The 16,930-nt window shown below is 42.7% G+C and overlaps 1 protein-coding gene across 1 annotated transcript in view; it reads right to left on the bottom strand.

The window, feature by feature from the left end:
- LOC126235450 (uncharacterized) overlaps positions 1 to 16,930 on the bottom strand; it is a 254,567-nt gene that overhangs the window by 27,010 nt on the left and 210,627 nt on the right. Inside the window, exon 4 of the mRNA XM_049944176.1 lies at positions 5,583 to 5,755. Within this exon, the coding sequence (XP_049800133.1) occupies positions 5,583 to 5,755 (173 nt within the window). The remainder of the gene's footprint in view (positions 1 to 5,582; positions 5,756 to 16,930) is intronic.

Genomic DNA, 16,930 nt, shown 5'->3' with positions numbered 1-16,930 from the left:
GCTCCGAAAGCCCATATTGATGATATTTCGTTGAATGGTTCGCACGGTGACACTTGTTGATGGCACAGCATTGGAATCTGCAGAAATTCGCGGAAGGGTCTGCCACGTCGAACGATTCTCTTTAGTTGTTGTTGGTCTCATTCTTGCAGAATCTTTTTCCGGCAGCAGCGATGTCGAAGATTTGATGTTTTACCGGATTCCCGATATTCACAGTACACTGGTGAAATGGTCGTGCGGGAAAACCCCCACTTCATCGCTACCTCGGAGATGCTGTGTCCCATCGCTCGTGCGCCGACTACAACACCACGCTCAAGCTCACTTAAATCTTGATAACCTGCCACTGTAGCAGCAGTAACCGATCTAAAAACTGCTCCAGAGTACTTGTTATCTTATATAGGCGTTGGCGACGCAGTGACGTGTTCTGCCTGGTTACATATCTCGGTATTTGAATATGCATGCCCATATCTGTTTCTTTGGGGCTTCAGTATATATATGCTCGTCGTTTTCAGTTCCCTAAATACACGAATTCAATGTAAACGCTAGATTAAAGCTCTTTTTCTTTTCTTAACATTGTGTGTTACCTCTAGATCAGTGTCATTTGGATGATCATGATTCGTGCCTCCTGTAGTGTACTTTTGTCTCTGGGTTGTTAAGCTTGAGAACGGGATGAAAGAAAGGAGACGAGGAACTCTGTGACGGCACACGGTCTCATCTAATGGAAAAGCACCGACGGAACTAAGAAGCTTAACGTACCCATCTGATGGACAGGTCACCATCTGTTCTCATTACGCCAAACCTGAATAAATTAAGGATTTAATCAAGAATGTTGCTCGATAATCCGGTTGTATCTCTCCTTTGATTGCTAATCAGAGGCGTCAGATACTGTCTTGGAGGATGTTGTTTCACGTGAGACCCTTCTAGCATTTGGTCGGGAGATGTTTTAACATTTTTCGTTTGATGTCACTAATACAACCATCTCAAATGCGCTGAAGCGAGTCATGGGATAGCGATATGCATATATACAGATGGCGGTAGTAATGCGTACACAAAGTATAAAAGGGCAATGCATGGGCAGAGATGTCTTTTGTACTCAGGTGATTTTTGTGCAAAGGTTTCCAACACTATTATGGCCGCACGAGAGGAATTAACAGACTTTGAACATAGAGTGGTAGTTGCAGTTAGATGCATGGGACATTTCATTTCGGAAGTCATTAGGGAATTTAACATTCCGAAAACCACAGTGTCAAGAGTGATCCGGGAATACCAGGTTTCAAGCATTACCTCTCATCATGGACGACGCAGTGGCCGACGGCCTTCACTTAACGACCGAGAGCAGCGGTATTTACACAGAGTTTCCAGTGCTAACAGACAAGCAACACTGCGTGAAATAACTGCAGAAATCAATGTGGGACTTACAACGTACGTATCTGTTAGGCCAGTACGGAGAAATTTGGCGTTAATGGGCTATGACAGCAGACGACTGGTGCGAATGCCTTTGCTAACAGCACGACATCGCCTGCAGCGCCTCTCCTGAGCTCGTGACCATATGGGTTGGACAACAGACGACTGGAAAACCGAGGCCTGGTCAGATAAGTTCCTATTTTAGTTGGTAAGAGCTGATGGTACGGTTCAAGTGAGACGCAGAGCCCATGAAGCCATGGATCCACATTGACATCAAGGTACTGTGCAAGCTGGTGATGGCACAGTGATGGTGTGCGTTATGTTTACATGGAATGGACTGGGTCCTCTGGTCCAACTGCACCGATCATTCGGCTACTTGGAGACTGCTTGTAGCCATTCATGGACTTCATGTTCCCAAACAACGAGGGAATTTTTATGGAAAACAATGCGCCATGTCACCGGACCACCATTGTCCCGACTGATTTGAAATACATTCTACACCATTCGAGCAAATGATTTGGCCACCCAGATCGCCCGATGTGAATCCCATGGAACATTTATGGGACATAATCGAAAGGTCAGGTCGTGCACAAAATCATTCACCAGCAACACTTTCGCAATTGTGTACAGCTATAGAGATAGCATGGCTCAATATTTCTGCAGGGGACTTCCAACGACTTGTTGACTCCATGCCACGTCAAGCTGATGTGCTACATTGGGCAGAAAGAAGACCTGCATGATATTGTGAAGTATCCCATGACTTTTCTCACCTCAGTGTATTATACAATCATGATTATTGTTTACAGTACTCGTCCACAAAACTTTAACCTGTATGCGCCCACCCGGCTAGCTGTGCTGTCTAACGCGCTGCTTCCCAAGCGGGAAGGCGTGCTGGTCCCCGGTACGAATCCGCCCGGCGGATTAGTGTGGAGGTCCGGTGTGCCGGACGGTGTGTGGATGGTTTGCCGGCCGAAGTGGCCAGGCGGTTCTAGGCGCTACAGTCTGGAGCCGAGCGACCGCTCCGGTCGCAGGTTCGTATCCTGCCTCGGGCATGGATGTGTGTGATGTCCTTAGGTTAGTTAGGTTTAATTAGTTCTAACTTCTAGGCGACTGATGACCTCAGAAGTTAAGTCGCATAGTGCTCAGAGCCATTTGAACCATTTTGAACCTGGATGCGCGCGCGCCACGCACACACACACATACACACATCACAGTTCTTAATTTTCCACTTTTTGTGCATGGCTCATACAGATCAGCGAAAACATGAAATGTGCGTATGGCACTTTTAGCCAGGTGACCCCTTCCGACGTGTCTGGCCGCCTGGTGCAAGTCTTCTTTTAAGTGACAACACTTCGTCGGCTTGCGCGTCGGTTATGATAATGATGAGAAACTCACACACACCCAGTCCCGAACGGAGAAAATCCCCGACCTGGTCGGGAATCAAACCCAGAACTCCGTGATTGAGAGTCAGCAACAAGAACAAGAGAACGAGCTGCTGATACGGATTAATGTAAACGTTGGTTAGAGCGTCAACGATTAAATTTTAGGCATTTCACTGTTACATAACATCTGCGTGGTGTGGTTCGTTTAGTTTCTTTCGATAACTGGATGTTACGAGCCCTGTAGATGGACACAGCAGAAAATCTCGCATTAGGTGTACCACTTTGCGCTGACCAGGTATGTTGCAGATAGTGTAGATCATACGATATATTGTCCCATATCACGCAACTTCTAAATGAGGGACTGCCCAGGTCACCGTGCTGTTAGGGGAGCGCGGAAGGACTGTGGGCATGGGTGTTGTCCTTCCTGAAGAGCTGAAGAGCGTATTTCTCCGACGTTGTAGTAATGGCTACAGGACAGATTGTGTGGTGTTTTGGATGTATTCCACACTTTTCAATAAGACTACGTTTCGTCACACCATGATGCCCAGAACAGGTCCTGTATGTCGCTGTCAGTTACGCTACAGTAGTTGTGACTCATCTTGTCAACGCCATCCTCCTAACGACCATCACCAACGACAATACAGGATATGTTTGTGATACGAGGGGTGTTAAGTAAGTAATGAAACACATTTTTTTATGAAAGCAGATTGATTTTATTCAGGAATACAATAACACATATTATTCCCCCCGATTTTGGTTACAAAACCCTGTTTTCCATTATAATCTCCGTTCAGTGCGACGGAGTAAGGTCACCTTACTCGGAGGGCCTGTTTGCTCGCATGGTACCACTCTACTGGTAGAAGTCGGAGCCAGTGTCTTGCTACATCATCTACGTACTGCTACCCGCGGAGTGCATTCTTCATTGGGGCAAAAGATGGAAGTCGGAAGGTGCAAGAATTGGGCTGTAGGGTGGTTGAGGAAGAACAGTCGAATGACGTTCTGTGAGTTCCTCTCGGATGTACAGACTTGTATGAGGCCTTGCGTTGGCATTTTTGTGGCGATGAACACACTGAAATAGTTTCTCAAATTCCCTGAGGGTAGTACAGCACGCTTCAGAATTGATCTTTGCACCATGAGGGAGGACATCAAACAGAATAAACCCTTCGGAGTCCCAGAAGAGCGTCGCCATGACACTACTAGCTGAGGGTGCGACTTCGAACATTTTATTCGGAGCAGAGGTAGTGTGGCGCCACTCTAGGGATTGCCGTTTCTTTCCGGTTCGAAGTGATGAACCCGTGTTTCATCGCCTGTGACGCTGTTCGACAAACACTGGTCACGATCGGCCTCGTAACGCACAAGCAATGCCGCACGTATGCCCCTTTGTCGCTTTAAGGCGGCGAGGAAGCCAGCGGGCAAACACCTTTGAGTACCCCAAATGGCAGGCCAGTGTATCTGTTTTACCAACAGTGCCGTCCACTTGAGGAGAAAGGTATTTCATTGTGATCCATCGATCACCTCGAATGAGATTGTCTGCATCTTCCATCATTGCAGGAGTCACAGCTGCGTGGCACCGGCCAGCACACCGGAGATCGGACAGCTTTGCGCGACCACGTTGCGTTTTGACAGACGCCTCGAACAACGGCTCACTGTGCTTTTGTTCACTGCATAGCTATGGCCCCGAAAAATGTTGTGGGTACTAGTAACCTTAACATTTCTTAGGATTCAGGGATATGTCCTAAGATAATATTTTGTTTCTGTAGTGACTGAAGACTTCAGACATTGTCCTTTTATTAGCAATAGCGCATTTCAATTAACATTTGTTGTCTGCGGATTTACGCTCTGATTTATACCTAGTACGGCAAAAGTAAAATTTTTCTTTTAAATATAGGCTGCTTTTGAAATTTAAAAAATGGCATCATGAAAACATCAAAAGCTACAGTAATGTACATTTAAAAACGGAGAGGTAATAAAGCGACGATCTTCAAGTCACATAAATACTCGTATTAACAAATATTTCTAAGAAATAGTATAAGTCAAAATAGTTAAGGTAAACTATTGCATCTAGGAGATACTCCCGGATACCATTACATCAAGTCAAAGGAAGGTTCTTTGGCATCAAGTACATAATTGTAATCAGTTGCAGCTTCTGAATGGAGTAGTTAAAATTAGAGTATGCAAAAAGACATTAAAAACTATGCATGAGTACCTGCCGTAGATTCAAGTAGCCGTTGTGTTATACGTTTGTCTACAAGTCACCAAATCAACTGTCAATTTGCGCCCTTAGAGACTGATACAGAAATACATAAGATAATGGATACGTATAAAAGTGACAGTTAGGCGCGTTAGACTTGTGTTTATCTATAAACTCTGTAAATATGTATATTATGATTTTTAAATTGTTTTTACGTATTCTGGAATTTTCACTGTCTCATACGGTGCTGCAACTGATAGAAATTATGTACATGACTCCAAGGTTTTTAACCTCGTGCGTGAGTATCTGCTGCATGCAAAGGTTCACCTTAATTATGTTAACATGTACTATTTCTTTTACATTTTCGTTAATTTGTTTGTAACTTGAAGATAGCAGCTTGATCGGAACGTTCTGGCTGAAATCAATACATGTTACTGCAGAATTTGGTTCTGTAAATACGTTGAAGCTGTGCATCACTTCTAACGAAAAATATTTTGTTTAAAATTCTCTATAAATTGGGCTTAAGTATGTAAGAGGGCAAGTAGATGAATATTGTTAGAAAATGTTGAATTTTATTCAGTTTAGAAATGTTTAACTGCTAAACTTACCTCGCTAAGAAGATCGAAGTCTTGTTCTGATATTTTGTTGTCTCTGTCCGTATCCAAAAGGTGAGTGAAGAAATGAGTAAATTTTTCCCTCTGAGTATCTGACAGACAGTTCTTCAGCTCCTCTGTGTTCTCCGTAGTCTCATCTTCACTGGTGTTCCTTTCAACCCACGTTGCTGAAACGTGAACGTAAGAATTAAAATGTTTCACAGGTGTTGCAGAACTGATTCAGATCATTTCAACGGCAATCTACAAAGTATTTGAGCAGACGTACATAAAGACCCAACCGACATTAATAAATATTGGGCTGGTGCTTTGAAATTGGTATCCACTTTCCAAAAAACCAAGCTTCTACACTATGACAGCAGGTAGAAAATTTCTCGACTTGTCAGTGAAAGGCCGTGTTTCTTGGTAAAATATCTCCTTTTTGGTCAGTGCAGACTGTCCAAGGTTTCTCCGATGTATAAATTTCATCCCTGCAGTGCAGCTCTGGAAACCCCGTAAAACAGTATTACACAATAGCCTCAAACTCTTCAACCTCTAAATATTAGACTCAAAACGCTTTCAAGTCACAAATTACTTTAGAAGTGAAGGTCAGAGGGCGTCAGAGATGGAGAGCAGGGTAGATTTTCAACAACTAGTAGTTTCTGAATTCTTGGGTCATCATCATCAATGCTCCGTCTTTCACTGTTGAATGTTAATGACTCCTCACACGATCCTCTTAACAGCCTGTTTCCATTTTTCCCAGTCTTTTGCATCTCGGAGTAGCTCACTGCATGTTTGGTATTTCTTCTCCCTTATCCGGTCCATCCATCGTTTGGTGGTCTTCCAATAAATCTTTTCCCTTCCACTTTGCTTTGGATGGTCATCTCTTCCAAGTTATCCTCTTTCGTCGAACTATGTGACTAAAGAACTGCAGCATTCGCTGGAAACAATACGCTTATTTGGCGAATTCGGCGTTTATATCGGTCCAACGATGATAGGATCAAGGTACGACACAAACTTTCATTGTCATAGATGTCTCCTCTTTCGCTTGGCGAGTAATAGAGGTAATGAAGGCAAGAAATAGACATGAAAACAGGATCTCCGTAAATCGAGTGCATCTCCTCACTACCCTGGGAAGGGCTTCATATGTCTCATTCAATTACACTAAACTCATTTCCTACTGCCAGTGATGAGAATGACTGAGTCAGAAAACTCGGTCAAAAGGCCCATACGTTAGGAAAGTAGTTCAACGGGCCATCATGACATACGAAATTATGTGTCACTTCTGTACCCGAATACGGATCCTCATATAACGTGATCACCGAAACATTACAGCGACCCTTATCTAAAATTGTTTTAGAACGTATTCCCACCCAACCCTATGTCTATATTTCTTATGCTCACATGCCGAAGTCGGCGTTTATGTCTGTCTAACGGTGATTGGATCCAGGTACGACAAAAAATCTTTCATTGTCGTAGATGCCACCTCTGTCGCTTGGCGAGTAATGGAGGTAATGAAGGCAAGATGCCTTGCCTTGGATGGTCATCTTTTCCAAGTTATCCTATTTCGTCGAACTATGTGACTAAAGAACTGCAGCATTCGCTGGAAACAAATACTGGAGAACGTCTTCTTCACCCTGAGTTCCTGAAGGATTGATTTGTTGGTTCGTTTGTCCATCCATGGTAACCTCAGCAACCTCCTACATGTACACACCTCAAAAGCATCGATCCTTTTGCGGTCCCTCCAGTTGTTGTCCGCACTTCCGTCCCGTAAAGGAAACCAGCAAACACCAGATATTTCAGCACTTTCGATTTACTATGTCTGGTTAGGGCTTGGTCTTTCCAAATCACTGTCAGTTTCGATGCAGTATTCTGACCCAGAACAATTCTGCTCCGTATATTCTGTGCAGAACCACCCTCTTTCTCAACTATTGAGTCCAGCTAGACAACGTGATTAACTTATTCATATTCTGACAACAAAACGTCAGTAACTGGTAGTGACTCGACTCTGTCAATTATCATGATCTTGGTCTTTTTCTAACAACGCAAGTTTCTCACTTTCTGTCTTGACCCTATCGAGTAGTTCATTCGTTCCATTTGCGATTCAACACACAGCGTAGTGTCATCAGCAAAACTGAAATTATTGATTCTTCGGCCCCCAATTGGAATCCCACCAATCCAACTTTAAAGATTTTTTTGTAATGACATATTCTCTATAGATGTTAAATAGAAGGTGATAGACTGGACCCCTGTCTTTATCTTACAAATGGTTCAAAAGGTCTTGAAATACTGTTATGTAGTCTGTTTATTGCCTTGTTATCAGAGTAAAGGATTCTAATAAAGGTAATAAGGTGCTCAGGAACGCCCATTTCACACACCACTGATCTCTCCATCGAACACTGTCAAAAGCATTGCTATAGCCCAAGAAACAAGAACTAAAGTTGTATGGAATCTCTCCATTTTTTAACTATCTGAGAATTTTGTTTCATGTTCTTTCATAATGAACAAACCCAGATTGATCTGGTGGTATATCTCTATCAAAATGCATTCTTAAGGTTTAGGGATGACTTTTAGAAGAATCTTGCTGGTATGAAAAATCAATGAAACGGCTCTGTAGTTCTCACAACGCTGTGTACTTTCTTTCTTATAAAAAATTATCATTACTGACATGGTCCAGTCTTCTTCCAAACCCACATGCTGTTACACATCTCATGCATGATTTTCAAACCCAGATATCTAGTCGCTTTGTTCATTTCGGCAGTAATAATGTCAGGTCCAGGTGCTATGTTATTTTTTAATTAGCTATAGCTTTTCGGACTTCTTCTTTTAAGACGTCAGGTACCTTATGTATTGGAATGTTTGCACTGCCAAGTCTTCCATTGTTATCCATATACAACTTGTTGCAGTATGTTCTTCAGCCATCAGCAGCTAATGGCCGAGTGCACCAACCCCGGTCAAAAAGCATGATAACCAAGGTCCCGAGATCATGGTTAAAAGTGAACCGTGTTTAAAATGTTTCTGCAGTGCACCAACGTTAATCGCCGCTTAGCAAACCTTCATCAGCCAACCGTGCATTTGACCGCTGTAAGCTCTGCACATCGCAATGGGACGTAACCTGGCGATGCAAAGATATTAGTAAACATGAAATTGCACAGACAGTTGCTGATGAGGGACTACACATTCTCCCTTTGCCGTGTTTTCCGTCGACAAGCAGAAGTGTTTATACGTACCTAGGAACTTGTTACTGATCTGTTCGTTTGGAGAATAATGGAGAGTAAAAAAAGAACGCCTGATTTCTCGAAGTACGAGACAGATGTACTTCTTGAACTGGTGGGAGCAAACGCATGCGTTCTTGAAAATAAGAAAACTGACGGTTGCAGTTTGAAAGAAAAACAGGCAATGTGGTCACATGTGGAGGCGCAATTTAATTCTACTCCTGGTAAGATTACTCATAAATTAATAACATTTCTGGGTTCATCGTAAGTATAGGATACGGTACACAATGGCTTTTAGTTTTAAATTTGAAAGTGTTATTGGCGTACCACAGAAATACCTGACAGGGCTATGTTACATTTACGGTTGGAGTGGTTTCGTTTGTTTTAAATTAAAAATACAATGCTGTATCCCTGTTAAAAAAATATTATGTGACTAACGGAAGCTTTCTTGTTGAAAATTGTGAACATAGGTTTTTCAGTTAGTCCTGTGCCGTATTCTTCATATATGCCTATACCACTTTTTTAATGAACTGAAATGTAAACAAAAGCCATATATATATCTTAGATTTTTATTGCAGTTGTAAATTAAGCGCCTCAGAATGAAAAATGGACTTATGAATGTAAATAATATAAGAATTAATTTATGATTCTGCAAACTATAACATTTATTTAATTTCACGTGTGACAAAAAGATCCTGTAACAGGCTGAAAACCTGTTACGAAAATATGAAAAGAAGGCTTCGAAAAGATGTTGCAGAAGAAAAATTTGAAGGTTACAAAACAGGTGGGGGAAGCTAACCGAAAAAAAAACAAGATTCATGATCGAGCAGAACTGCTTGAAATTGATGGTCGTCAAAGAAACCATTAACAAATGCGTATGATTCCGATGCACAGTTTAGTATGATTGTGGATGTGGATGTTGTTAACATGGAGTGCAGTGCAGGGAGAACATACCACCTGTTTCAGTTGGCAGAGTGCACACAACCTAGCACTTCTCACACACCCGACATAATGCAGACTACAGAGACATCAAAGAATGTTCTGGTGGATGTCACTCAGCTGTAATCTCCTGATCCACCCAAAGAAAACATTTGCACACCGAATAATACATCGCATCGTCGCAGGATTCCTGCAAAATCAGGGCCATCAGGTTCTGGAACTATATTTGAAAATGTGTGCGAGAAGAGAGGCCCAGTTACATATGATGAAGGCAGAACATAAGAAGAAGCTGAGATTTAAAAATTTAAAGATTCTGGCCCTAAGAGAAAAATTAAAATAAATGCCAATAACATGTGATTTTTTCCCTGTGTCAGTAAATTTTTAAATTCAAATTGTTTTTCTGTGTTTGTCCCATTAGTGATGCTAGTCTCATTGTTGTCTGTCTAATAACTCCTTACAGCTTATTTGACACTGAACTAAGTTTCACCCAACCACTTAAAATCAGGATTACCTCATAAATAATTCATAGGTTAGCAACTCTTCTGTTTACATAAGCCAGCAACTGTAAGCTACATGTCAATTGAAGGCTTTTAGCCATAATGTCAGGTGCCCATTTCTACTTAAATGACTTTAGAATGAGGTAAACTGTTAACGAAACAAAGTAATAATAATAAGCCATCCTTGTTACTCTAACTTTGAACTGAAACAAAACATATATGCTGTAACAGCTATCTACATGAGGCCCAATGTAATGAAGTTGTGCATTATTTATACCGGAAATATCCTAATATGTAATTTATGAAGGAAAGTGCTCCAAACCATAACTTCGTGTGTGCCTCTTTTTCTAGCAATACTCTGCACCTGGTAATGTTTATAATGGAAACCTGTAACTTCTATGACAATAGTATTTGTAGTGAGGCATATTTGAGAAATACATTATTATGATGGCACTCTTTTCTGCGATTGTGAGAATAGCATTGTGTGGCTTTTCTAGCAATACCCTACACCTGTTAATTTTTATAATGGCAAACTACAACTTTTATCACAATAGAATGTGTAGCAAGATATTTTCAGCAATGCATTACTGTGATGAGGCACTCTTTTCTGCAATAATGAGAATAGCATTGTATGGCTTTTTTAGCAATACTCTGCACCTGTTAATTTTTGTAATGGGAACCTATAGTTTTTATCACAACACAATTTGTAGCAAAATATTTTCAGTAACATGTTACTATGATGGGGCACTCTTTTCTGACATTGTGTGCCTTTTCTAGAAATACTGTGTACATGTTAATGTTTATAATGTCAGACCATAACTTTTATCACAACAGAATTTGTAGCTGAGTGGTTTTCAGTAACACCTTGCTATGATGGGGCAAACTTCTATCACAACTGTATTTGTAGTGATGGAATTTTCAGTGGCACCATGCTATGATGGCGAAATCCCTTCTGCAAAGGTGAGCATTGAATACGTGAAAAAACTGCATCAATGTCAATGACAGTGTGAGGAAGCGATTTTTCCTCGCTAATAACTTCAAATATGACACTTATTACAGACAACTCACAGCATTACAGTTCCACTTTCATATCTTCCCAAGTAGCACACTCCTTAACTAATTATAGCTCTTGCACTGATCCCCAAAATATTAGACATTGCTCATAAAATTCAATTGCCTTTTGTAGCAATGTGAACTTGTTTTTGGTGGCAATTTGTAAACACCAATTTTTCTTCAGTTTCATCCATTTTTCTGATGCCACACTGTTGTACATAATATTGTGTAAAGTGCTGCTACAGGCATGACTGGCCAGAATTAACAACGTAGTTCAATTCTTTGCACAGTTTGTTTGTCACTACATCAACATTTTTCTAGAAATCTACAACCTTATAGCAACACAGGCTTATGTTCGAAGCAAATCATATTGTAAACGAAGAGTAGTGATTAATACATAAACAATTTAACAAATGAACAATCCCAAATTGACATTTTGTGTTATTACATAAATGATTATTTATTTTGTGCCTTTGTGTTTAGTACATATTCACAATTTTAAGCTAATCCAGGTAATAAGATTGCATTAATAGTGAGCAGAAGTGCGGTAAAATAATCTCAAATCTGAAAGCTTCTCATAATAAACAATGTGTTCTTTTAATATTGTAAAACTGTTGGACATTCACATTTTTGTTGTTACAGTAGAAAATTTAAGAGATGTTTAGGATCTTAAGTGAACATACTACAGAACTGTCCCATTGCATTTTGTCCTTCTCGCTCTTACTCACACACTCTCTAAATGTAATGGAGTCATTCGTTCCCAAATTTAAGTACATACACAGAAACTGAACATGTGCATAAATAACAGAGTACTGCATTGCTTTCGCTACCGATGTGATACGAGAAATACATCTTTAATAATGAATTATCAACAGTTCCACCCTAAAAAAGTCTCTCAGAAAAGCAGCAGCTGGGTAATTGTCTGTAGGCAGCACATCCTATCCCTGGCACCAACAACCTCAAATTTCTCATCGTACATGCAGTTCAGTGAGTACATTTATCCCCGCTAGATATCAGAAAAAATAGATTACATGCTGAAATAATCGGAAAAATTTAAAATACGGTGAAATTCCGTAACTATAATCGCAATTTTTTATTCTGAGCAATTTCTGAACTTACATTACCTTACTGAAAATGTTGTCCGCCCCCGGTAGCTGAGTGGACAGTGATACGGAATGTCAATCCTAAAGGGCCGGGTTCGATTCGCGGCTGGGTCGGAGATTTTCTCCGCTCAGGGACTGGATGTTGTGTTGTCCTAATCATCATCATTTCATTTCCATCAACGCGCAAGCCGCCGACGTGGCGTCAAATCGAAAGACTTGCACCCGGCGAACGGTCTAGCCGATGGGAGGCCCTAGTCACACGACTTAATTCATTAATTACAGCACGGCAAACTGCTCTTCCTAGTAATGTGTCATCGCGATACATCTGCTGTCCAGGGAGCACAGGTTCGTTATCTTCAATGCTGGGGCCTCTCTCATCGCGTAACTGATTCAGAAGTCGAGTAATTTCTGGATCTTCTGGTGGTTCTCCGTTGCTCATACCTGACAATGTTATGCAACACATCTGTACTCACAATTTTTGGCAATGTTTTCTGTGGATTACACCTTATTCCTACAGATAATACAGGAAATCGTCTCTTCCACAAGCCATATTTTCTCTCAACGGTGTTCGTAGTTTTAATATGAGACCTGTTATATCGATGCTCTGCTAAATTTCGCGGATTTAAAAGTGGAGTTAAGAAGTGCGATCTACAAGCGTAACCACTATCTCCCAATAAGTGACCTTGTGGTATTTCTCCGTTTTGAAATTGAGCTCTGCGAGCGCAGTCGAGAAATACACTCCTGGAAATTGAAATAAGAACACCGTGAATTCATTGTCCCAGGAAGGGGAAACTTTATTGACACATTCCTGGGGTCAGATACATCACATGATCACACTGACAGAACCACAGGCACATAGACACAGGCAACAGAGCATGCACAATGTCGGCACTAGTACAGTGTATATCCACCTTTCGCAGCAATGCAGGCTGCTATTCTCCCATGGAGACGATCGTAGAGATGCTGGATGTAGTCCTGTGGAACGGCTTGCCATGCCATTTCCACCTGGCGCCTCAGTTGGACCAGCGTTCGTGCTGGACGTGCAGACCGCGTGAGACGACGCTTCATCCAGTCCCAAACATGCTCAATGGGGGACAGATCCGGAGATCTTGCTGGCCAGGGTAGTTGACTTACACCTTCTAGAGCACGTTGGGTGGCACGGGATACATGCGGACGTGCATTGTCCTGTTGGAACAGCAAGTTCCCTTGCCGGTCTAGGAATGGTAGAACGATGGGTTCGATGACGGTTTGGATGTACCGTGCACTATTCAGTGTCCCCTCGACGATCACCAGTGGTGTACGGCCAGTGTAGGAGATCGCTCCCCACACCATGATGCCGGGTGTTGGCCCTGTGTGCCTCGGTCGTATGCAGTCCTGATTGTGGCGCTCACCTGCACGGCGCCAAACACGCATACGACCATCATCGGCACCAAGGCAGAAGCGACTCTCATCGCTGAAGACGACACGTCTCCATTCGTCCCTCCATTCACGCCTGTCGCGACACCACTGGAGGCGGGCTGCACGATGTTGGGGCGTGAGCGGAAGACGGCCTAACGGTGTGCGGGACCGTAGCCCAGCTTCATGGAGACGGTTGCGAATGGTCCTCGCCGATACCCCAGGAGCAACAGTGTCCCTAATTTGCTGGGAAGTGGCGGTGCGGTCCCCTACGGCACTGCGTAGGATCCTATGGTCTTGGCGTGCATCCGTGCGTCGCTGCGGTCCGGTCCCAGGTCGACGGGCACGTGCACCTTCCGCCGACCACTGGCGACAACATCGATGTACTGTGGAGACCTCACGCCCCACGTGTTGAGCAATTCGGCGGTACGTCCACCCGGCCTCCCGCATGCCCACTATACGCCCTCGCTCAAAGTCGGTCAACTGCTGTCGCGGCATGCTACCAGTGTTAAAGACTGCGATGGAGCTCCGTATGCCACGGCAAACTGGCTGACACTGACGGCGGCGGTGCACAAATGCTGTGCAGCTAGCGCCATTCGACGGCCAACACCGCGGTTCCTGGTGTGTCCGCTGTGCCGTGCGTGTGATCATTGCTTGTACAGCCCTCTCGCAGTGTCCGGAACAAGTATGGTGGGTCTGACACACCGGTGTCAATGTGTTCTTTTTTCCATTTCCAGGAGTGTATGGTGGTGTCGCGCACAGAGCCCGCCCATCGAGCGACAAAATCTCTTATTAACAAATTGTGATCACTATTGGTTTGACAGTTAAAGCAAAAGTATGATTTCCTATTGCGAAAATTTTCCGCATTATGTCCTCCAGCAGACTGAATTCTTATATGGGTACAATCCAAGGTACCGAGAACACCAGGAAATCGGTCCCGTTGACTAAAACCATACAACACAGAGAACACTTGTAGATTTGAATGAAGACTGATTTGTTTTACTTATGTAAATTATTATGTAACACTTGATTTATTTAGATAATACTCTCTGGCTTTTTACTTTACTGTATAGGCCTGAAGATGGCATAGTGCAATGTCGAAACTGGTTGCCTAACAAATAAAATCAAAATAAGGACTGTTGATATTTTGTTATTGGAAATCGACCAACCGAAGTCCCGCACTCCGGACAGAGGATGGAGTAACATTTATAGATCGATGTTCGTGCACCAGAATTTTGCGTTGAACAGGATTATACAGGGTGTTACAAAAAGGTACGGCCAAAGTTTCAGGAAACATTCCTCACACACAAAGAAAGAAAATACGTTATGTGGACATGTGTAGAGCTCATTTTATTACTTCTCTTCAAATCACATTAATCATGGAATGGAAACACACAGCAACAGAACGTACCTGCGTGACTGCAAACACTTTGTTACAGGAAATGTTCAACATGTCCTCCGTTAGCGAGGATACATGCATCCATCCACCGTCGCATGGAATCCCTGACGCGCTGATGCAGCCCTGGAGAATGGCGTATTGTATCACAGCCGTCCGTCCGTCATATTTGAGCAGAATGACGGAGTGGCTATGGGTACTCCTTTGTCACCCATAGTCGCCAATTTGTTTATGGAGGACTTCGAGGACATGGCACTGAGTACTTCAGCTTTGCAACCAACGTGCTTCTGGAGATACGTGGACGATACCTTCTTCGTCGGGCCGCATGGACGTGATGCTCTTAACAGATTTTTGGATCACTTCAACTGTCTTCATCCCCGTATCAAATTTACTATGTAGGTTGAAAATGATGGGATGCTTCCATTTTTAGACGTAATGGTTTATAAAAAACCAGATGGAACTTTGGGACACAGTGTTCACCGAAAGCCGACACACACGGATTGGTATCTGCACCCTAAGAGTTGTCATCCACCACACCAACGTAGTGGCGTCCTTAGGACTTTGGTACGGAGAGCATATGCCATTTCCGACGCAGACAGCTTAACCCAAGAACTTGAGCATTTGATGACTGTTTTTAAGGAAAATGGATACACCGAGAAACAGATTCGTCGGGCTATGGAATTTGGACCGTCTCTGGAGGTGTTCGAAGAGGAACATAGATCTGTGGCCTTTCTTCCTTATGCTGGAGGCTCATCGTTTAAGATTGGACGAATTTTAAGGAGTTTTAACGTTAAGAGTGTGTTCCGTCCACCCTCTAAGATTAGGGCTCTGCTCGGCTCTATGAAGGATGATTTGGGACTTAGGAAACCCGGGGTGTACAAAATCCCGTGTCAATGTGGGAAAGCTTACGTTGGCCGTTCTACTCGCACAGTGAATGACAGGTGTGTGGAACATCGCCGTCACACGAGGCTACAACAGCCGGAAAAATCGGCCGTAGCAGAACACTGCCTGAATGAGGGACACAAAATGAATTTTGAGGAAACTGTTGTAATTGCCAACATTTCCGGTTTTTGGAATAGTGTGTATAAAGAGGCGATTGAAATTAGGTTGGCTGATAATTTAATCAACAGGGACAATGGGTTTCCTCTTAGCAAGACGTGGAATCCTGTATTATCTCGCATCAAAGCTGAACGTTCTTTGGTGCGGCCTTGATTGCGTTATATCGGTGCCAGCACTAAAGGCGGCGCCACCTCCCTGTTTTGGAAGGCAGAAACTGTGATGGGCGGCGCATGCGCCGTGTACTGAACGGTGGCCTATATAGGACGTCGATTTGTAACCTGGCGTCGGTTCTCAGAGGGACTCATCAGCATAAGCAGCATTTTCCTGAAGATGGCGAACAGTTGCATCGCCGAAATATCGAGTCAATTTGATTTTAGGATCCGGCAGCAAACCCGAAGAGACTTTCAAGATTTATTACGCCGGGAAAGCCTACGTAATCACAGTTTTTAAGTAACTTGTCATACTAACAAACGCTTCGAATGCTGTCCCTTATGAAGCCCGTCCTTATCAATTGGCCACATTTGACAACAACAGGAACATTCATTTATACGTTAGCAATAAAAAATATTTCCAGTATTCACAACTCAATATTATACCTACACAAAAAGGATATAATTAAGTAGTTGAAATGTATTCAGTCTCCTTTATTTGTATTAAAGGCAGTTACAAACAATAAAAACAGTTTTAAATATAAGTTCAAATTTTTTTC

The sequence above is a fragment of the Schistocerca nitens genome, chromosome 1 (genome assembly GCF_023898315.1).
Source record: "Schistocerca nitens isolate TAMUIC-IGC-003100 chromosome 1, iqSchNite1.1, whole genome shotgun sequence".
In the NCBI taxonomy this organism is placed as follows: Eukaryota; Metazoa; Arthropoda; class Insecta; order Orthoptera; family Acrididae; genus Schistocerca; species Schistocerca nitens.
The sequence above is the reverse complement of the archived record's forward strand: the minus strand, read 5'-3'. Positions and strand labels throughout refer to the sequence as shown.